This window comes from Lates calcarifer, unplaced genomic scaffold (assembly GCF_001640805.2).
Source record: "Lates calcarifer isolate ASB-BC8 unplaced genomic scaffold, TLL_Latcal_v3 scaffold_11_25, whole genome shotgun sequence".
Taxonomy (NCBI): domain Eukaryota; kingdom Metazoa; phylum Chordata; class Actinopteri; family Centropomidae; genus Lates; species Lates calcarifer.
Window position 1 is genome coordinate 27,220 of NW_026118147.1, and position 22,781 is coordinate 50,000.

The following is a 22,781-nucleotide window of genomic DNA, read 5'->3' on the forward strand; positions in this document are numbered from 1 at the left end:
GTGCAGGTGGTGGGAGGGTGATGCTCTGGACAAAGATCTGCAGGGAAAACTCAGAAAGAAAACTCAGCTCCCTGAACCCTGTTACTGCAGAGACGTCAGATCAGAAACTGATCAGAACAGTTTGAGAGCTGAAGGTGTCGACTCCAGATCTCAGTCTGATGGGCTCTGGATCTGATGTGAACGTCACCACAGGGACCTTCAGAGGTCTGTGGAGTCCAGGTCTTGACGGGAGGTGTTTGGGGGCAGGAGGGGAACCTACACGAGGCTGGTTTTAATGTTGTGGCTGATCGGTCTAAGCAGATTTAAGGCTGTAGTGTTAGAGTACAGTCAGTATTCAGACTAAATACTGAGTTCCAAAATATTCTGTTTACTAAAATATAATCAGCTGGAACAGAAAAACTGAACAATTCGTTTTTGTATTTTTTGCTGTTTTACACTGAATTAAATTGTTTATTTGTAAAACACCTGACTCTTCTCTCGAATTATTTCCACATTTTCAGATTTTTCACACTCAGACTCACTGTGAATCAAAAATCATAAAGTTTTTCAATGAAACTGATTTGTGTTCAACAGTCACAGTTTAATTTCTGTTTTTTTAATGGCTTTCAACAGAATATTTGCTCGTTTAATAAAAAATGACTTAAATTATTGTCAAAATATTTGGTGATTAGTTGCCTTCGTCTAGTCAATTAATTGACTTTTTGCAGCTGTTTTCCTACAGAATGACGGGCGGAGCAGCAGCCTCTGTACAGGTACACCATTTAATAGTTATTATAGACATTTTATATACATTTCAACAGTTGTATTCTGCTATGTGGTACAATCTTTAAAATCTGCTGTTTCATAGTTTGTAAATCAAAAAAACAAAAAAACAAAAAAACTTACAAAACTCATCAAAACTCGCAAACTGATCAGAACTTTTTTTTTTAAACCTTTTTTTGGAAGACTAGAAAAAATACTTTTATTGTATTAATCATGCATTACACAAACAAAAAAAGTCTTTAGTTACACAGTAAGTTGTAGCGTGGGTGAAAATAAAACAAAAATAAAAAGATTTTGTTTGGAGTCGTGATCGATCCGGAGCCGCTCGCGTTACAAATCCCTTCAGTTAGAAAAATTAAATAAAAACAAACAGACGTGTGGATCAGAACAAACCACGACAATAAAATCTAAACTCCCCTGTGTGTCGGAGCAGGTCGGACCGTTTCTTTCTCCTTGTGAAGACGAGACTAAAAACTGTCGAACGATATAAATAACTGGACTCCTGCTAGTTGAAGCTGTGATGAAATAAAGTGAAGAGAAAAATCACACAGTGATGTGAGGAGGAGGAGGAGGAGGAGGAGGAGGAGGAGGAGGAGACCAGCAGAGTCAGATTCAACAGACTGAGACTGTGATGCGTTCAGGTTCAATTATTTCCTAGTTTACTAACAAAGGTTGGTTAAACTGAAAAAAGCGTCTGTCACCATCAGAAAAAATCTTTTATGTCAAATGTTGTTTTAAAAATCTTTTTTAATGGCTATTATATTTGAATCATATTCTCTTTATTAAAAAAAACCTCAAAACTATAAAACCAATCACTGCTCTGCCTTCTCTGACTGACTGAATCAATCTGGATTCTTCTCGCTGTGGATCAGAACAGACCGATCTGAGCGCACCACAAACGCATCAGTCAGATACAGTTCATCAGTAACACAGAAACTGACCGAGGAGACGCGTTTGTTTCAGGCAGATTTTAAATTCCTCCTCCTCCTCCTCCTCCTCCTCCTCCTCCTCAGCAGCTCCCTCTCTCCTCTCAGAAACTGAACCAAACTCCACCTGAACACATTTGTGAATCATCAGGTGACAGGAAACGGGGGCGTGGGTGGGCGGGGCTCTGGACGGGAGAGAGGAACCAGAATCCTCCTGAAGGTGTTTGTAAAAAAAGGATTATAAAAACTAGATTTATTTTACACAAACAAACAAACAAAAACTGTGGAACCGCAGTAACATCTGAATCCTTCGCTCCTCACACCGGTGGGTTTAAACGCAGGGCTCTGATTGGCCCACCAGGGGCTGAGGTGGGGGGAGTATTAACATCCAATCAGCTCAAAGCTCAGAGAGACAAACGGCAACAGACGATCTGATCTCTAACCCGTCAAGACGTTTCTACAAACAAACAAGCTGAGTTTCTCAAAGTCGTCTCAACTTCTTCCTCCTTCTTAAAAACACGGTAAAAAAGTCGGGCAGGTTAAAATCAGCTGTTTCTCCTCCTGAAGCTTTGGTTCAAATTTAATCATTAAAAAAACTTAAATAGAAAGAAACTACGGAGGGTTAAAACATCAAATCATCTGCTCGTGTTCAGCTGAACATCTCTCTGCTGCAGCTGGACGTCAACGCTTTAAAGGAAAAATCCGCCTCAGATCTTCAGAAGTTCAAACACCAGAGGAAGATCTTCAGCTGATCTTCAGTCCGTCATTACTGAGGGAGGAACTCCCAATAAACTCCCAATAAACTCCCAATCCAACAGTCCCACAGTGATGATGTGTTTCTGTAGTCCAACCTGAAGTTAGCATCAGCCTGGTTCCAGAAAATAAACAGTGAGCAGCTAAAGTTTCTGATCCTTCAGGTTTAGTTGATCAGATCATCTTCACAGATGAACACCACTGTTCTGATGTTTGAAGTAAGAAGCTAATGTTAGGCTATAAACCAACTACACCACGGTCACATGACGTCAACGTCTCCACCACTAAGCTTCCAACTGGTCATTTCATTTAGCTCTGAGCTCTTCTACCAAAAGCCTTTCTTCTTAGAAAGTTAGTGAGAGTTTGAAAGAGCGTGAGTAGAAACACAACGAGGCTGTAAAGGTGGACTGGTGAGTAGATGGGTTTTCATGTTAACGTCCCCGACAACCTCTGTAGTCTCATTTAGACACTCGTTAGCAACCGCCTTTTTTAAGACACGTAAAAGCTTCAAACATCAGGAGTGGGGGATTTACTGACCCATTTTATGTCGGAGAATAAAACCTGAAAATGTCTTGAGCTTGTGTTAAAACCACAGACCTTATTTCAGACATTTAACCAGAAACACACTGACTCTGGGACGAGGGAACAGGAAGTGCTAACATGCTAACATGCTAACTTACTAACTTCCTGGTTCTAGGATCAGTCCTGTTTAATTTTTAAATGCCAAAATAATCCTGTAGGTTGTTCATTAACTTTCTGCAGATGGACTGATCTGAGTCTGACTCAGAGGATCAAACATGACGGATTTTTCCTTTAACTGCAGCGTCTGCTGCCGTCTGAGCTGCAGGACGTTGAACTAGTGTTAAAACACAAGGGAGGAGGGGGGGCGGGGCTTCATGTAGTGTCATCAGAGCTATGTTCAGGACCCTGCAGACAGCAGGGGGAGGGTGAGAGATGACATCACAGGACAGGTGAGCTGCAGGTGAGCTGCTGTGTGTCGACCCGCAGGTTTAAACAACGTTTCCACAACGTTTCTGCTGCTGAACGTCTCTCAGTCTCTTCAGTCGCTCGGAGGGAGACGCCAACGCTCCGCCTTAACTTAAACTGTGTGTGTGTGTGTGTGTGTGTGTGTGTGTGTGTGTTCAGTCGTCCAGTGGAGATCCTCATCACCTCCAGTCTTTCATTAATATATATTCTGTGTTCAGAGACCTGAACAGACCTGAATCCTTTGTGTGTGTGAACAGACTAGCCTCTCTCTCTCCCTGTGTCTGTCTGAGTCTCTCGCCCCCTGGCCGTCTGCTTCCTCCTCCTCCTCCTCGTCTAGACGTAGACCCTGGCGAGGGCGTCGGCTCCGGCGGAGGCGATGTAGGCCTTGGAGGGGTGGAAGGCCACGTCGTAGATGGCCTCCTCGCTCTTCTTGCGGTGAGCGGTGATCTCCTGAACGCACGTTTTACTGTCGAGGTTCCACAGACGCAGAGAGCAGTCGTGACCTGAGGAGGAAACACAGTCAAATTAAAACCGCCACCGATCGCAGCGTCTGAATCCGTCTGACCTGTGTGTGTGTGTGTGTGACTTACTGCCAGACATCAGGTAGATCCCGTTAGGATCCACAGCCAGACTGGTCACTGCGTCCAGGTGAGCCACCATGGCGTGGATCACTTTACCTGCACAGACACACGAGGCCAGAACAGGGTTAGGGCAACGTCTCGTTGTTTAATCAGGTACAAGCTCAGGTGTGAGCGACCACAATGACGACGATCAATTATCAATGAGTCATTGATCTTTTAGGATCCAAGTGTTTGAACAGAAAATGATTTGTTTTTTCTGTTTGTTCTTCAATAAACAGAATAAACCTTCTTACTGTTGTTATCATGATGTTCATTCACAGTTCAATCAACATACGTTCATATAAAACAGGTAACAGGTGGTTTGATCATTCTCCGGCTCAGAGACTCAGCTCCTCCCTCTGCTCGCTGATACAAACACAGAACACAGTCCCTCAGGTGGAGCTGAGGTTTCAGGTGAGACAGACGGACAGGTGAGCGGACTCACCTGACTTGTTATCGTAGAATTTGATGTGTCTGTCTTCATGAGCTGGTGATGGTGACGGGCAGCGTGGGATGACTCACCACCTTATTGATATGATTGGACCCCGGGAGAGCTGGGGGGGGGGGGGGGGGGGGGCAGATTAACAGAGGATCACACACTTCTGTTCACACTGTGTGTGTGTGTGTGTGTGTGTGTGTGTGTGTGTTCTTACTGCCGTCTCCCTGCCCCTTCAGCACCAGTGCATGCTGGGAGGTCTCCAGGTCGTACACCACCACGTCTCCGCTGTTAAAGGACGCCACCATGTGGGCGGGGTCACAACCGTTAAAGTCCACCGACGTGGGGATCCCATGCTCTGCACACACACACACACACACACACACACACACACACACACACACACAGATGAGTGGAAGGACTGTAATGTTCTCCTCCTCCTCCTCCTCCCTCCTCCTCCCTCCCTCCTCCTCCTCCTCCTCCTCCTCCTCCTCCTCCTCTCCTCCTCCTCCTCCTCCTCCTCCTCCTCCTCCTCCTCCTCTCCTCCTCCTCCTCCCTCCTCCTCCTCCTCCTCCTCCTCCTCCTCCTCCCTCCTCTCCTCCTCCTCCTCCCTCTCCTCCTCTCCTCCTCCTCCTCCTCCTCCTCCTCCTCTCCTCCTCCTCCTCTCCTCCTCCTCCCTCCTCTCCTCCTTCCTCTCCTCCTCCCTCCTCCTCCTCCTCCTCTCCTCCTCCTCCTCCTCCTCCTCCTCCTCCTCCCTCCTCTCCTCCTCCTCTCACCTTTGTTTGTGTTGAAAGTGCAGATGCAGGGGTTCTTCTCCGTCGGGTTCCACAGTTTGACCGTTCCGTCTGCAGAGCAGGACAGGAGGCGGTTCTTGATGCCGCTGTAGGCCAATCCCCACACCGCGTCCGTATGCCCCGCCCACGAGCCAGCAAGGACGCTGGGATCTGATTGGACAGGAGGAGAGAGAGGGGAGGGGTCTTACTGTGAGTAAACATTATGACGGAGCTGAGCTGGAGGCAAAAAGTCTCCCTACACATGTTCGCTAACGTTAGCTAAAACTAGCTAGCGAGTTTACGACACAGTCACATGACCTTTGGACACAGAGTGTACAGTCCTGTGTGTGTGTGTGTGTGTGTGTGTGTGTACCATAGGTGTCGTAGGGGTCGACATTGGAGCTGGGGATGTTCCACCACTGGATGGTGGAGTCGATGCCTCCGCTGAAACACTGTTCACCGCTGGACGTCATCGCCAACGACAGCACGGGACCTCTGAAACACACAGACCCACATCCTTTAGTTTGTCTCCAACATGAACAACATTACATCAGAGTGTGAGTGCAGGTACGTACACGTGGGCTCTGAATGTGTAGATGGGCTCCACATCAAAAGAGGCACTTCTGAAAAAACAGAGGAAATAAAACTTTATTGAACACGTGATCTTTAGAGCTGCTCTCAGCCCTCCTCCTCATCAGTCACCGTTAAAGCAGAGCTCTGCTGTGATGTAGCGTACTGCAGTAAATCCTCAGGGGAATTCTTTACAGGGATTAATGTGTGGGACACTGACGGAGTCTGTTTTTGAAGTTTAGCTGAACAGTGTCAGAGAAACGCTGCGCTGAGCCGAGGAGAAAATGAGATGCAAATACTGAAGATGTGTCAGGTCTGAGAAAGAGGGGATTTTCCTCTGAAGCAGAGAGGAGCTGCAGGATGACGAGGAAACACGGAGATCAGGTTTCTCAAATTTAAACTTCAGTGTCTCTGTATTTACTGCTGAGTGACACACTGACTAACCTGTGTAAATACTCTGCACCATATCAGGTACAAATCTAGATTTAAACCCACTTTCACTGAACAACCTGAGGAACAACGCTTTCAAAATAAATCTGAACAAGAGCGAGGCAGGACACCACCTCAAAAGTTAGAGTAAATCATCAGAGATAAGTATTTATAATAATATTTCTATAGGCATGCTAACTCAGCTGTACTTATTTCAGTGCAGTACTTGAGTAAAGTTGGTGGTTTTTACGTTCAGGTCTGTCACTGACGTACTTTTTGGCAGGGACGGTCTTGGTGAGGTTCCACAGTTTGAGGGTGTGGTCCTCGGACACGGTGACCAGGCAGGGCTCGACGGGGTGGAAGGCCAGCGCTCGGACGCCGTCAAAGTGGCTCCGCAGCGTGTACTTCGGGTTCCACGTCTTCCTGAACGAAGACTCCTTACTGGATGGCAGCTGAGGTCGAGACAGGACGTTAGAACATCAGGTCATTAAACTCACACTGTGTATTAGCTGTGGTTGTGTTGGCGTCTCACATCGTAGCTGTAGTCTGTTTCGTCGTTTGTGACGGTGAGGTCAGCGAGGTCGCCCAAACCCAGCACGCTCTCCAACACGTCGTCCGACCCCCCCAGCAGGAAGGACTTCCCCCCTCCAGTAGGAAATGGCAGAGGCTCGGCTGCAGAGAGAGAGGAACTTTAATCACCTGTTGAACGACGCAGTAAAACTTCACTCACTCCTCCCTCTCTCTCTCTCACCCCACTCCGTCCCGTCTCCGGAGCTCCGAGCTTCGCCGGCTCCCTCTCCGTCCTCGGCCGTCACCAGGAAGTCAAACTCCTTGAGCGCCTCCTCCGTGTCGGCGTCGTCCTCCGACGCCAAGCCCTCGTTCCCGACCTGAAGAAGGAGGAGAGGAGGGCAGAGGGAGGAGGGAGAGAGGCAGCAGATGTTGAGGAGAAGGAAGAATGGAAGGATGGCAGGAGGGAAGGAAGGGGGGAGGAAATGAAGGAGGGATGGCAGGTAGAGGCGGAGGGAGGAACGCAGAGAGGAAGGAAAGAAAATGGTGAGAAGAGGTAAAAACAAGGAAAGGAAACGAGGTGGGAACAGTTTGTGCAGTGGGTTGTGTGGCGTCTTTAAGTGTGTTTTTCCGTGTGTGTGTGTGTGCGTGCCTTGGTCTTGTGTTTCTTGGCTCGGTGGTGTTTGTCGGTGCTGATGTCGTCCATCAGGTCTCCCTCCTCGTCCTCGTCTTCGTCGCTGTCCTCTGCGTTCTCCAGGAAGTTAAACGTCTCCAGAACGTCGCCTGGACTCCTGGACACAAACACACACAGTGACCTCTGACCCCACTGACCCGACCCACCCCACAGTGTGTGTGTGTGAGTGTGTGTGTGTGTACCTCTTGCTGTCCTTGCGGCGCTCCGTCCCGTTGATCAGGTGCTGCAGGTTCTTGTTCTCCACAGAGCCGTTCTGCTCGGAGCCCGACAGGCCGAGCAGAGAGCGAACCCTCTGAGTACGAACGTCCAGGATGGTGTCTGTGTATCCGACCTCCTGCAGGTACCTGAAAACACACACACACACACACACACAGGTTTATACCACAGTAATCTGTAGACGTCACCTTGGACTACAACTAACACCCCCTGCTGACAAACAGAGTTTAATTTGATGTGAAAACTGTTGAACCTCGAGACGACACAATCAAATATCTAGTTTTTCTTCCATCGCGACATAAAGAAATGTTTTGTTTTCTTTAATGTGAAACCAAGAACAAGCAGCAAACTCTCACATCAGAGAAGCTGGAAACACTAATGACGAACTGACACATTACAGCTGTAAAGATGAACTGAACAATAATCCACAGGTTGATCAATAATGAGCTGCTGCCCGACTGGACTGGGATTAACCAGGTGATCTGAAGCAGCTGATACGTGTGTGTGTGTGTGTGTGTGTGTGTGTGTGTGTGTGTTCTTACTGTCTGAGTAGTTGTCTTCCTTGTTTCCAGGTGAGCTGACTGTTGGCAGGAACAGCAGAGACCTCAGAGTCTTTGGTGTCTGTAGGACAAAGGTCAAAGACATTTAGATGTGAACATAAACTGAAGCTCTGTACACGCTGCACTGCTGCCACGTGATTGGCTGATTGGGTAAGCAGGTGTACAAGTGTTCCTAATAAAGTGCTCTTTGAGGAAATTCCCTCGAACCTGAGAACAGTCCGACTGTCGCAGGCGCAGAGGCAACACCATGATAACTTATAAAGACAAGAATGATCCTGATCAGGAGGAGCAGTGGATCAATACTGATCAATATGACTGGAGACAGGAGGACAGGAGAGGAGGAGATGAAGGAGCAGAGAGACAGGAGGAGGGTAAAGAGGAGTCCATCACCCACCTGATTCAAAGCTCGGCATCTTCATCTCCCCCTGGTTTAACTCGGTCCCGTATTTTAACTTGTGATACTTTGCTCTGGAGGAGGAGACAGGAACAAAGTTAGGCTGTGAAAACATCAGATCTTCTCTCAGTGACAGTCAAAGTCTGTGTCCTGGTCAGAAAGTCCTGATGGAGCTGCTGCGACAGGCAGAGATCACGTCATGATAGAAACGGGTCAGTTAGGCCTCAGTCATTGGAGTTTCTCCACTGGTTTTCCAGGATGTGTGGGAACGCTGCCTCTCACGTTCACTCTATTGTGATGTACAGATTTATAGTGTTAAACAGCAGCGGTTTCTTACCTTTCCTGCTTCAGGGCGTATTCTAACATTTTTATTCTTCTAACCAGGTCGTTCTTCAGGTTCTCCTGACCTTTCCTCTCTCCCTGGAGGAACGCTATCCTCGCCTGGACAGACAGACAGAGACAGAGAGCTGATTCATTCATGTTGTCATCCAGACTGAATGTGATCATCACAGGTCCAAGGTGAAATCATGATCCAGATTTCACTAATGCAAACCCCCAAACAGCTGTGGTTTTCTATACTCACAGACAGATAAACTGTTCCTCACGATCATCGTGTTTAAATGTTTTATTCACCATTAAACGTGTTAAAACTTCACGCAGCTCAGGCCGACGTCTAAAACTTCTCGTTCTGTTCCACCTTCGTTCCAAACTTATTCTGAACAAAGAAATCGTCTCGTCTGAGAAGCTGGAACCAGGACAGTTTTGACATTTCTGCTCATGAAAACAGCTGCTGATTGATTTTCTGTCAATACACTGATTGATCACTTCACTGACAGCTGTAGATATGAAACAAATCAAACACTGTGTAAATGTGTTTTGTCCAGTATTCCAGCTCCTCCTGGAGGATCCCGAGGCTCCAGGGAGCTCTGGGTCTACCCCGGGTCTCCATGACCCGATGAAGGTTAGAACGTAGATCGACCACGTAATAAAAAGCAGAGGCAGAGCGTTCGACAACACAGAGTGGATGAACTTTAAATTACAGGAGAAAATCGCAGGATTAAGCCTCAGATCTCTTTGAAGGTTTTTCAGTGAAGCTTCATAATCCGTCCGTGTGGATCAACTGTCATTCAGCTGCAAATTAGGATTTAAAGTTCATCATTTTCAGCCTGTGAGAGAGAATCCAGAGCGCTCCTCTTCTTCTGTGGTGTCGTTTTCACTGTGACACGAGCTTTCACTGTAATCTTAGTTTTATCTCATCTCATGATTAAAAGAGAAAATGTCCAAACGTCTTTTTCATTTCAGTTCTAACGATCGACTTTTGTAATATGTCATATTTTCTCTTTTTCCCTTCGAGAGTTTGGGATATAATTTTAAAGTTTGTTTGTGTTTTGTCTTCCAGATAAGTTCGTCTAACCTGCTCTGATCGTCCACGTGTTCACAGTTTACTCACTGAGGAGGATGGTTTCATACAGCAGCGCTGTGTTTTCATGTATTTCAGTATTTCTAATGTTTTTCGTTCCGATGTTTCAGGCAGGAGAGTTTCCTGTGCTTCTGATTCTTGAAGACAGAGACGACTGTCGGTCACTGACACTGAGGGCGTTTCCACCAGGAACCTTTTGAGGAACCAAGGACTAAATTTAGTTCCTGTTGGACATCAGCATTAAGACAAGGGTCAGAGATTTCCAGCTGTAAATTAATATTAAAATTAGGAATTGTTTCAGCTTCCTGGCTTTTAGAGAGAAATTTAAATTTCATATTCTGAAGAACTTCAGAAATAAAGAACCATCAAACTTTAACTATTTAATAGGAAGTGCTAACATGCTAACATGCTAACTTACTTCCTGGTTTCAGGATCATTCCTGCAGCTCTCTGTTACAACCCAAACATTGGAGTAGGCCTGTTCTACCTGCACCTGGATTCTTCTGGTTCCTAGTTTAGTTCCTGTGGTTCGATAGTTCATGAAACAAAATAACTCAGCTGTTATTAAATGATGAAACAAACAGAACCTGATTATTAAATATGAACACTGACAGCTCTCTGTCCTCCTCCCACATCATCTCCATCACCTGTCAATCAGCAGCCCCTCCCGTCTAAACGACCACACCTGTCTGCTGATCCACCTGTCTGTCTCTCTGTCCATCTGTCTGTCTGTCTGTGAGCAGCTGCTCCTGAAACCCAACACTGACAGAGGCCGGAGGCTGAGGAGCTATTTATACAAACGCACACACACTGAGCGCTCTCTGCCAGCGTGCCCATGGCAACAGGGAGGTGGTGGGGGGTGTGGGGGGGTCGCGACTTCCTCTAGTGAAGGTCGCCATGACGACAGGAAAACCAGAGGTCCTCCCCCGACCAAAAGAGAGAGACGGAGGTGAGGGGAGTGAACTGGGACGTCTGGGAGACGGATTACATAACACACCACGCTAATTCAGCCGTGCTCTGATTGGTCGGCTCGGTGATTGACAGCCACAGCCACCCCCACCCCCCTCTGACATACCAGAAGACGAGTGCGTACGAGCAGCCACACACACACACACACACACACACACACCTCTGAAGCATGTTCAGTGTTTGAGCAGCAGAGTCGACGTTCAGACCAGGACAGAGGGAGTTAATGGTTCCATCTTTGAGTTCTGGGCTGTTGGACTGATCAAACCTTGAGCTTCCAGATGCTGCTCTTTATTCACTGATTATTCAGTTACTCCAGATAATAATCATCAAATTAACCACAACTAGAAATCATCATTAGCTGCAGCTGCAGGTCTGAACATATGTACCTGTAGGTGTTATGGATGGGCTGTTAATAATAGCAAATGCTAGCTCTGTAGCTAAACAGCTAAACAGTGAATAGACTGTTTCTCCTTTAACATTAACTGTAACAGGAGTTTAAAGCATATCTTCATGATTATCACAATCACATTGTGAATCATAATTATTTCAGCCAGGACTCTGGTGACATGAAATGTTCTTAATGTCTCTAACTGGTACGTATCCTGTTCAGCTGTTATAAACCCAGGAGTGTTTGCACTGTGTTCCTGTGTGTACGTTAACTAGCGTCAGTCTGATGTTTAGTTAATGTTTGTTGTGTCGCTGCACTTTGAGCCAAAGTTCATCCCTGACAACACACTGCTGCTGAGGTCAGTTACAGCCGCTTTAAATGTGACAACTCATCTTGGTTTTAAATGATAGTAAACAGTTACCACAAGTTCACTTCTGATGTTTATTCACAGCAGATAAAACTGTGATCATATTTAAGGCCCAGCTGTAGCTGTACTTATCAATAATAATTATTAATGATAAAATATGTGTCATGTCTCCTATTGATGACTCACTATGTGTTAGGACAAAGACAGACCACTTCCTTTCTCTGTTATATGTCAGACGTGTGTGGAGGTTTGGTGGAGGTGTGTGCTCCTCCTTTCACCTGTTGAACTGTGAACAGGAATGTGGACTAATCTGAGGTCCGGTTAAAGCAGAGTCTCTTCGCACCACGTTCACTTGGATCTGCAGAGTTTTCTAGTCTGTTCTCAGCTTAAGACCGGAGTCTCCCCTCCCCTCCCCTCCCCCTGTGCACCTGGTGAGCATGAATCAAGCGCTCCTCTGGGAGCTGGAGAGAGGTCAGAGCACCGGGGTGATGGTGATGACGAAGGTGAAGTGTGAGCTCACTGGCCCAGATTTACCAGGATGACTGGGCTGAGCAGAGGGAGGGGGAGAGTCATCAGGGCCATTCCTCTGAACAACTGCATCACACACACACACACACACACACACACACACACACACACACACTCTCACACACTCACACACACTCACTGAGACAAAATATTAACTTCCACCGTTTTAAAATAAGTAAAAATATGAACTTTAAAGCAAAAATCAAAAGTCAAGTGTCTTTAATCAGAATGTGTTTGTGATTGACAGGAAGTTGAACCTCAGTGTGTGTGTGTGTGGTGTGTGTGTGTGTGGTGTGTGTGTGGTGTGTGTGTGTGTGTGCGCTGCAGTTATTTCGGGCCGGTCTACTTTTAGCATCCAGCTGGGATCAGGCTGTCAGAGCAGGGCCCAGTAGGCCAGAACACCTAATTACAGCCTCGGGTCCTGCAGCCCTGCCCTCTTTATCAACACACTGCAGGTAAACAGGCTGACCTTTGACCTCCTGGTTACTATTAAAAAGCTGGCCTGGTGTGAATCCAGCAGGACCACACACACGTCCCTGGTACATTACTCCTGTTCACCTCAGGACCGACACAACAACAGTCTGAGTTTTACAAAGCTCTGCAGTGTTTTGACACCTGAGCCTTTAACTTCACACACACATTCCTCAAAGTGGACTTCCTGGATTATATTTCACTGTCTGCATCTGAAGCTATAGGCTCACACTAACACAGCCACTGGTCTGACCGACGACGTCAGGAGAGAGGGAAGATGGAGGAGACGGAGAACAACCACTGAACTGACAGAGGGTCCTGAGACGTGTACGAGCCGCTGTCCTGACGTCAGCAGCGCTCAGGCTACAGTTTGTAGTTCTTCAGTTTGCTGTTTGCTGTCATCCTTCACAACACATCTTTTCAACCCATCAACAGAGAGTCCTGAGCTCACATGTAGACCCAGGAACTGGTCCCCGGTGGAGGACAGGGGAAACAAAGGCAGAACCTGTGACAATGGACATATGTAACTTTACACTGTTGTTTATCTCCTCTTAAACTCAGACTAATGTCTCACAGCTGCTGTCTGACGGCTCATCTGCCTCCACTCTACTTTAAAGACTTCATTTCGTTTCCACACGTAGAAACACGGACCTCTAAAGCCCAGCTTTAAATCTGGTTTTAAATGTGTAGGGAGAAGGTCAGAGGTCAGAGGTCAGAGGTCAGGGTGTGGAGCTGGTCAGGATCTTTCCTGTTTTTCTTCCTCCAGCTCCTCTAATGGCAGCAGATACAAACTTAGCATCAATGTTTTACAGGTCAGGTCCTTCTAACAGGCCTGGACATAAACCAGGACGAAGCTCCTGCTGCAGCTCCACAGTTAAACCCTGAGCTCAAACAGGACTGTACGGACAGAGCGTGAAAAGAAAAGATAAAGCAGGGCGTTGGTGGATGGATGGAGTCGGTGTTGAAACGGCAGGCAGGGCTCGATCTGTCGACTCAGTTTACACAGCAAACATGAACAAACTGAACCAATGGATCGTTTGACGCAGCTGGAGAAAGGCCACAGAGACCGAGTCTGAGGACGAGTCACGGTTTCACTGAATCCACAACTTTACAGTGACTTTATCAACAAATCCTGCAGGTACAAACAGACAGGTGTCGACCAACCAGGCTGAGGAATCACAGCCACACTTCACAGACAGGTTCTCACACGTTTCAGTAACTAGGCACTTCCTCGGCTTTTATCAGCAGCAGTTGAAGGCTTTTTACTCCCAGAGTGTGAACTGAGGAAGACTCAGAGACTCAGAGTGTGTGTCTGCAGCAGAGAGCAGATTAGGCAAATTAGACCAATAAGGGATTAAAAAGTGTCTGTGTGGTTTAAGGCTGGATCTTCAAACAACAGAGTTGTTTCTTTGTGATTTACTGTGATGTGTCTGTCAGAGAGGAGCCATGTTTCTCTGTTAGTCTGTAAACATCTCCAACAACCAGCAAATACAATCACTGTCTTATTCACTCGTTTCTATTCTATGTAACAGTGACACTCACACCAACAATATAACACGACTTTCCTTTCTCCAACAGAATAACGTCGCCTGTGTCAGCTGATCGACCACGCCGACGTTTAAAACCACAAAACCAAACCTTTGAAATCCTGTGTCACCTGTCGGACGCTTCGGCCTCAGGTGTGTCCTGGGACCTCGTCTATAAACACTGAGGAAAATACATACATTACAGCTCTGACATACGGCAACATGATTTAGGACAGACACAGAGACAGGAGTCAGGTGTTAGGCTGGGTCAGAAATCACAACAGTTTTCTGTGTGCGCTCTGCCTTTTGACCTGAATCTTTACACACATCTGTATAAATGAGGCCTCTGGTCTGTACTGGATTCTTCATCGTTTGAAACCTCTCTGTGCGACCGTCTTAGACTGCTGTGTTTACGCCAAAAACACAAGAAAAAGAAGCAGGAAAACAACAGGCGAGGCCAACAAAGCTCACAGTTCTATCATGTGTGAGTTTGGTTCAGTTTGTCTTACGGCTGTAATCAAAAGTCCTGAAGAACAGTAACCTGTGTGTTGTTAAACGTCAGAAAACACAACAAGAAACCTAAATTCCATCTTCAAATGTTTTGACTTGTCTACACAACAGAACCTGAAGAACATTCAGTTAACTATGATAGAAAACGCTGGTGAACAGTTGCCATTTCTGCCAGAGAGAAAATTACTCAGTTTAATTATTTTTCTGGTTTCATCTTTTCAAACAAAGAATCTGACGTTCTCCTCTTTCATAAAGGACAGAACATTGAAACAGTCTGGGACTGAGACCGTGGTGTTTTTGGACATTTCATAGAGTAAAGGCCAAAGTTTAAACAGGGACCTGGCTGTGAGGACTGATGAAGCACGTCTCCAGGATAAATGATGGTTTACAGTTTCCTGTTCGTCGTCAGCAGGAAAATGTCGACACCTTCACTCGTCTGTTCAGCAGCCGTTCATTCGTTCACCTCTTATCAGGAACTCTGACAGAGTCATGCTGAAGGCATCCAGAGTCACACACAACAAGTCAGAGCACAGCAAACACACACACACACAGTGTACTGAGACTCTGTCATTACACACACACACACACTCGGTCGGCCTGCTGCAGGGTGTGTTATGACAAAGACATGAACTGTCCAACATTTCACACATTTCACTCCTTCTCTCAACACACACTCTCACACACACACACACCACAGGCCTGAATGAACACGTCTACACACTGACACACGTCTGATGTCAGGCTGCAACTAACAATTAATCTGCTGATTGATCAACTAATCATTCAGTCTAAAAACACACTTCAACCCAGCGCTGCACCGATCGGTTCGTTAGTCGACTGTTTTATTGATTAGTCTGTGTAATGTAATGAAGGAAGATTTTGAAGATAGATTTTGTAATTTCTCACAGTGACGTTTTTCAAACTGCTTGGTCTGAATCACAGTCAAAAACGTTAAAGAATTTACCGACAACATGACGAAGAAAACTTTCTGAAGCTGAAATCAGAGTGTGTTCAACTAATATTAAAGTGACTGTAACAGCTCTAAGGAAACCTGAAAAACATCAGTGGATTTACCTGAGGAACACCTGTGGTTATTCAGGTGGAATAAATAAAGAGGTCTGAAGGTTAGAAACCTCTGTTTCATATCGTTTGGAGCGACGACTGAACCAAACCAAACCTTTCAGAGAAATGATAACAAAGGTTATTTATGCTTCTCTGACACTTTACAGACAAAAAGATCCTTCATGTATCTGAGAAAGAACCTGGAGATTCTTTGATGATAAAATAATAACCACTGCACACAGTACAGAGTATGACAGCGCTCTACTAGCTCTTTGGCGTTTTACATCTGATAAGTGTATTTCTTAGTCTCCTCCAACAACCAAGGTTTTACATACAACAAAAACCGAATAATAACCTTAAAGTATGAAGCCGTGTCATAAATTAAAGCAGGAAACTATATAATAATACTGATATCATCTGATGATGGCGAGTATTAAGATCAGTACATTTACCCGTCCATACTTTTACTCAAACAGGTTTTTGAAGTCAGAGTTTTACAGTTTACACTGTAAAATCTCTTCTGTTACTTCAGTGAAGGATCTAAATACTTCTGTCATTTTCTACTCTGTAATTCCCGTGTTCACTGCTGTACTGGAGTGTTTCAGACTGTAATCTTATTCACTTTTCTTCCAGTAAAGGACCCTCTGCTAACCACCAGCTAACTTAGCTAGCGTGACAAACCAAAATGGCTGCATGTGGATATTAGCTGAGCGTCAGCTGGATTCACTTCTTCTTTACCAACCTCCGACTTCATGTCCACATTAAAAATCCCCGATATTATCACAGAATGTAGGGTGAGGGTTCAGGGGGAGGGTGTAAAGTCACAGGAAAACACTGGAATGTGACAACAACAGTGCTACACGGCTAAAGCTAACGGCTAGCTCCAGTCGAGCTAACATAACCCAGCGGATTCCGCTATTCAGTTCCCCGTTAGCTTTAGCCTGCTAGGTTATAAACATTTGGGTTTGACGTGCGGAGATTTTACACTGCAGAGAAAAGAGGAAAACATAAAAATATGACGAATTTCCCGTAAACACCCGCAGCTTTCTTTTCAGACGCCCTGGACTCGACACCGTTCCTGGTTGTTGTTGTTTCTGTTGAACCTGGTGGGCTTTCAGTGCTAAACTAAGTGAAGCTAAGCTAAGTGGCTAACCTGGAGCTCGGCCCTCTCCACCTCCCAGTGCGCCCTCTCCATCTCGAACCGGGCCCATTCGTGCTGGATGTAGTGCAGGATGCCGGGGATAGTGTACTGCTGCTGCGGCCGGGGCAGCTCGTCCGGCTGGTGCGGCACCATGACTCCCCCACTGCCGCCTCCTCCACCACCTCCAATCGGCGGATTAGCGCTGCTGTTGCTCCCCGGCTGCTGTTGCTGCTGCTGCTGCGGCGGAGGCTGTCGTGGAGCGCCCGCTCCGACCCCTCCTCCTCCGCCGGGGTGCTCATCCATGTTTTTTTTTTTATAATAGCTCTGATTTTTTTTTTTTTTTTTTGAAAAGTAGAAGGGAAGTCCCAGGCAGCAGCGATCCACTTACAGATTCCCGTCCCCGCTGAAGCCCGTGTCTCCGCTCCGTATCAGTAGCGCAAGCTCCGCCGCGGTGTGTGAGGCTTGCTGCCCCCGGAGGGCTGCGGTGAGTGCGGCTGGTTGCGGACGCGCTGTCGGTGTGTGGATCTAACCGGCCGCCATTACTGCTCTCTCTCTCTCCCTGGATCCGACGAGCGATGGGGGGAGAACCCGGCCGCGCTGCATGACGGGACACATCATCCTGATTTTTCCCTGTCATCCAAATACATTATGTGACATTCATAATAAGGAAAAAAACGTAGGAAATCCCAACTCCTCATCCTGATTCTAACACCAGTGACTCGATTTAGAATCAGAATGAATGGATGAATGAATGAATACACATTAAGAGTAATACAAATAAATAAACATAAACATATAGCTATAATGTTAAAAAGCAGATATAAAATAATAAATATATAAAATAATACAAATAAAAAATAACATTAACATATAACCCAGTAGGTGAATAAATGAAACACATACAAAAGAAAAAAATACACAAAAACATGACTCTTGTGTTTCTTGCCTCCTCCGTGAGCAGTTTCTCACCATCAGATTTTCCTTGAAAAACAAATATTCGACATATTGATCATCAAAACAGCTGGCTGTCGTGTTTTCCAGCACATGACTTTGTATTGTGTGTTTTTATATTATAATATTGTCTCTGACCATTTCTCTGAACACTAACTAAACGTTCTGTTCTTCTATGACAGTCTGTATTAAAAAGAAAGAACAAAAACAAGTCCGAAATCTGGGCTGAACATTAAAGCTCTTATTTACCATTTGTTCTGATTTCCTTAAACATACCAGTTCAGAATTTAACTGCGCATGCGTAAAGAATGCTAACAGCTCTTGTTAGCTTCCTGTCGCAGGTAACTGGAACCTCCTGTGTGTTTCACATTTATTTCACTTTAATGTGACTCTGTTTTAACTTTCAGGCTCCGAACCACCGCGGTGCCTCCATTAGCCCAGATTAGGTCGGGTCAGATCAGATTATATCAGAGTAGATTAGAGACTGACTGAAGCGAACAGCAGTTAGCCTGCGGTTGTTTTTAGCCTGAGTGAAGGAGCTCGTACAGCCGCAGTTCACACACAAACTGCCGTAAGTCAAAGAAACGTTAATGTGTAAATATCAAACTGTGTAAAACGTCGTTATTAACGGTTTCACACCGGTTATATGTGAATACACAGCGGTGCGATGCGTTCAAATGCTCATCGGAAACCCAGAAATATCAGTAACGACAGCCGTAAATGCAGCATCTGACAGCGACAACTTTTTTCCTGAGGAAGGTTTCATGTATTTAGTGAAAAATTTGCCTAAAATGTCAAATATTTAAATATGTAAAATAAAAAATAAAAATCTAAAATAAAGGCTTCATTGAAAAAAACGCACCCAATGTTTTTTTAACCGTAAAACATCAGTAATTTAACAAACAGGTTTGTCCTTTGAGCATATCAATATTATAGGGTGTTTAAAAAAAAAAAAAAATTTAGGGCTCCATCTAACGCTGTCTTTCATTGTCGTTCATCACAGGTTTCTAAGTCACAAGTTTTGACCTTTAAACTTCACATATTTACTCATTTGAAGCCATTTTCAAAACATTTCCCAAAGAGGAAAGAAAGAGTTCCTGGTAAAAATTCATTTTGCTTTGAATCGATTGTTAAAGCAGTGGTTGTGTGTGTTTTTGTCGATGGACTAATAGATAAACTGATGGTTTCAGGTGTAAACAGCGTGGTCCCTGTGCTGTGTTTCAGGGCAGCAGCTGATCAGAGGATGATAAAGTTTGTGCTGATGGTGAACCGGCAGGGTCAGACCAGACTGTCCAGGTATTACCAACCTGTGGAGCTGAGCAGGAGAGCGGCGCTGGAGGCTGATGTGGTCCGCTGCTGCCTGACCCGCAAGAAGGACCAGGTACCTGAAGTACACACAATGTCAAGTTTTCCACCAGTGTAAAAACAGCAGCGTGTTCCTTTAACTGTGCTCCTGTCTGTTTCCAGTGCTCATTTGTGGAGTATAAAGACTTTAAACTGGTCTATCGTCAGTACGCTGCTCTGTATATCGTGGTCGGAGTCACAGACACAGAGGTGAGTGAGCTCAGACACACACACAAATATACAACAGGTTGCTTTAGTTTCTATTTGTTGTGTTCAGTCAAATTTCTTCAGAAACCTCAGGTGAAGTCGTATTAATCCACCGCAGGACTGTAACTTTCACCATCAATACGTCTGAGTTTGATCTTAATTAATCGATTGTTCACTGAATAAAATGTCAGAACGTGTCTTTCATCAAAAATATGTTGAATTTATTATCATAGAAAACTGTGGAAACCATCAGATATTCACATCTGAGACTTTTTTTTGCGTCTTTACTTTAAAAAACAAAAAAACATCAACTTATATCAAATGAACACAGGAGCTGCTGGATCTGTAAAGTAATTAAAGGTGTCAGAGTTTAAAGGTTTAAATGTGTGCAGGTGATGTTCAGTGTCTGTCTGTCTCTCTCAGAACGAGCTGTCCATCTACGAACTGGTCCATAACTTTGTGGAGGTTTTGGATAAATACTTCAGCCGAGTGGTGAGACATTCTGACTTCATCTTTACAGTCCAGATGTTTTATTGTCTGTCGATCAACCAGCTGTGTTTTGTTTCCCAACAGAGTGAACTGGATGTATCCTTTACTCTGATTCATGCTGCTCCTGTTCAGCTGATAAATGTTCCTGTGCTCAGTTAAAACGTCTGAAACAGATGAAATGTCGAGGTTTTAGAGCTTTTAGTTCTAAAACGAGAGTTTACGTCGAAGGAACTGAAGTAAAATCACTGAGTTTTGTCAGTGTTTTATTTCAGAGGTTTGCGAACTTATGACGAGATGTTTCACGACATGCTGACATTTAATTGAGGCTATAATGAAAATATTTCTTAGCTGAAGCCTTAATTTACAGTAAAAACAAAAAAAACTTTAAACAGCTCAGGAAAAAAATGATTTTAGGCTGAAGAGCAGCGCCCCCTACAGTCCACATTAGATTTCAGCAGTTTTTCAGCAGAAAACTCGGTTTGTTTTCTGGTTTTGTTTCTGTGACTCGTCGTCAGATCATGTTCAACCTGGACCGAGTTCACATCATCCTGGACGAGATGATCCAGAACGGACACATCGTGGAGACCAACAAGAGCCGGATCCTCGCTCCGCTCACTGCCCTCGACAAGATGGCCGACGGCTGAGTCTCTGGACGACGTTTCTCTTGCAGGAAATCGATGTCACAGACTTTTCTTCAGACTGACATCAGGACATTAACAGACTGCAGGGAATCAAACCAGCAACCCTGATGATGATAGAGTCTGAGTTTAAACCGCTGTTTATAAGGTGCTGACGCTCTAATGCCAATAAATCAACCAGACTCCAGCATGAAGTCAGTGTGACCAGTCTGATGGATGATTTATGGATTCATTTACTGAATGTAACTGAAACATCTGTTTAGATTGAAGAGTGAGATTCTGCCCCTGAGGCTGGATTATTATCAGACCACTGTCCCGAGTCAGAGGATTTATTTATTAACTGTAAATATCTGAAGGAATCTGCCTGACAAAGTGAGATCAGTAACAGAGAAGCTGTGTCCACAGGCTCTTTATATCTTTGTATGTTAACTTCTAGACTTTAAAAGCCTGTTCACACATTTACTCTGAGTTACTCACAGAGTAAAGAAAATCACTGCTTTCTGTTCTTTTCTGTTACTTGAATAAACAGTTTCCTTCTCAGTTTAAAACTTTGACTTGATTGTTGTTAAAAGACATGAAAAGAAAAGAACAGAATTACCCTCTCAGTCACTTAATCAGCACGTGAATTACGGCTAAAACGTGTGCGACAGAAAACCCGAAAACATTACGACTCCTGCTGTCGTTTTTCCAAGCCGGTTTAGATGAAACCACGCCCACTTCCGTATAACGAAAGTGGGCGCGAAACTACGGAAGCCCCGACGGCTGTGTTCCCATGGAAACATCCTTAACGTGATTCCGCCAAGCAGGACGTCTTTCGCTGGATCCGCGTGTGCACGGTTTCCATGGGGATGCAACGGTTGACGTCTCGACATACGGAAGTGGGCGTGGTTTAACCTAAACTGGATCGGATAAAGGACAGTCGCCATCCGTCCGCCAAAACCACAGAGCCAACAGTCATCGTTACTGTCAAACAATTTTTATATAAAAATGATCTAATTTTGTGGTTTAAGTGGTTGATAAATGTTTGAAATAATTTCCCTGCGCAGAACTGAGTGACAAACTGCCAATCACGTGACAGGAACAGAGGTGTTCACTGCACAGGTGAAGTTTTAGATGAGTTTAATCCTGGCTCACACTAAAAGATTTAAAAATCTTAACCAGTGTAGTAAATGAGAAGGAGCACACACACGAGGACAGATAACAACAGATTTCACAGGTGTGTTCTTATAGTGTGTGATGTGCAGAGACCAACACAGCCACACCACACACTAACAGATTCACCACTAACAACCAGTCTGGACTCTCACAGCTCCACATCTGACTGCTTTAGAGGAAACAAACATGGCGGACGACGATGTCTCATTTGTTGTTTTTCCATCTTCAGTCAGCTGCTTCCTGATTGGCTATCATTGCCGACACAACAGGATTCCTGATCAGAAATACTGAACATGTTTAATATTTATGAGGCAGCTCAGATCGTCTTCAGATCAGGGAGGGTACAATCAGTCTGAACACACCTCACACCACAGGAGAATCTGTTAAGATCACCATCAGATAATCAGACCTTTCCTGACTTTGTTCGGCCGATTATCTTGTAGTGTGAACCGCGCTTCAGATTTTAGTTTTTCTAACTCAGATGACGTTTGACAAACTGTTCTATGTTCTTTAAACTCAGCTTGACTGATGAACCTCCTCTACGAACCACAGGACTCCATCTTTACTTCATAGTTTGCAAACATTTTAATGATTATTTTTTTTGGAGCATACACATTTGAAAATATCTGTTTACCTCAAACTGCAACTTGAGTTAAATAAATGTTTATAATATACAAAGAAAATACAAGGGAGAGCAGAGCTTCTTACATTTTTTTTCTTTTTTCTCTTTAGATGTGCCTTGCACACGACCAGTGTTTCTGTCTCTATAGCTTCATTGTAAAAGAAAACACCAAATGCACTCTGACCTTTGACCTTTACAGCCCGTCAGAAACAACCCGAAAACTGTCGCACACACACACACACACGGAAACGAAAAGCAATAAAACAAAAACAAAAAAATAAAATAAGAACAAAAAGAGGAGAAGGAGGAGGAGGAGCATGATTGTTCAAAGGAGGAGGAACCAAAAACAGAAGCTACGAGTCAAACC

General features: G+C 44.9%; 2 protein-coding genes and 1 pseudogene across 7 annotated transcripts; 1 reads left to right on the forward strand and 2 right to left on the reverse strand.

Annotated features, from left to right (window-relative positions):
• Positions 1–3,224: 3,224 nt before the first annotated feature.
• On the reverse strand, positions 3,225–17,625 carry strn3 (striatin, calmodulin binding protein 3). Its single transcript, XM_018675891.2, is given in 17 exon segments — positions 3,225–3,931; positions 4,019–4,105; positions 4,494–4,536; positions 4,538–4,602; positions 4,702–4,842; positions 5,261–5,428; positions 5,631–5,752; positions 5,833–5,880; positions 6,530–6,708; positions 6,789–6,928; positions 7,008–7,143; positions 7,416–7,554; positions 7,640–7,801; positions 8,216–8,294; positions 8,628–8,701; positions 8,965–9,068; positions 17,021–17,625. Coding segments are annotated over 17 exon segments (2,148 nt in total). The 5' UTR covers positions 17,312–17,625; the 3' UTR covers positions 3,225–3,761.
• A 599-nt stretch (positions 17,626–18,224) lies between these two features.
• On the forward strand, positions 18,225–21,185 carry ap4s1 (adaptor related protein complex 4 subunit sigma 1). 6 transcript variants are annotated; one of them, XM_051069453.1, is made up of 6 exons: positions 18,336–18,530; positions 19,184–19,340; positions 19,427–19,513; positions 19,934–20,002; positions 20,063–20,095; positions 20,515–21,185. In XM_051069453.1, exons 2-6 carry the CDS (start codon positions 19,203–19,205, stop codon positions 20,641–20,643), a joined length of 456 nt encoding a protein of 151 aa, XP_050925410.1. In that variant the 5' UTR covers positions 18,336–18,530; positions 19,184–19,202; the 3' UTR covers positions 20,644–21,185. The 6 variants fall into 6 exon arrangements, with proteins under 6 accessions (XP_050925408.1, XP_050925409.1, XP_050925407.1 ...); XM_018675951.2 differs by having other exon boundaries at positions 18,337–18,530; positions 20,084–20,095; XM_051069451.1 differs by lacking the exon at positions 18,336–18,530 and adding an exon at positions 18,225–18,300 and having other exon boundaries at positions 19,934–20,095.
• A 1,168-nt stretch (positions 21,186–22,353) lies between these two features.
• Positions 22,354–22,781, reverse strand: part of LOC108883083 (E3 ubiquitin-protein ligase HECTD1-like) — a 2,262-nt pseudogene continuing 1,834 nt past the window's right edge.

Excerpts from the sequence above, each read along its gene's own strand:
- ap4s1 (XM_051069451.1), top strand. The coding sequence starts at position 19,203 with ATGATAAAGTTTGTGCTGATGGTGAACCGGCAGGGTCAGACCAGACTG. Across the intron at positions 19,341-19,426 it reads TGACCCGCAAGAAGGACCAG|TGCTCATTTGTGGAGTATAA; the intron begins GTACCTGAAGTA and ends GTCTGTTTCCAG. Across the intron at positions 20,096-20,514 it reads CCCAACAGAGTGAACTGGAT|ATCATGTTCAACCTGGACCG; the intron begins GTATCCTTTACT and ends ACTCGTCGTCAG.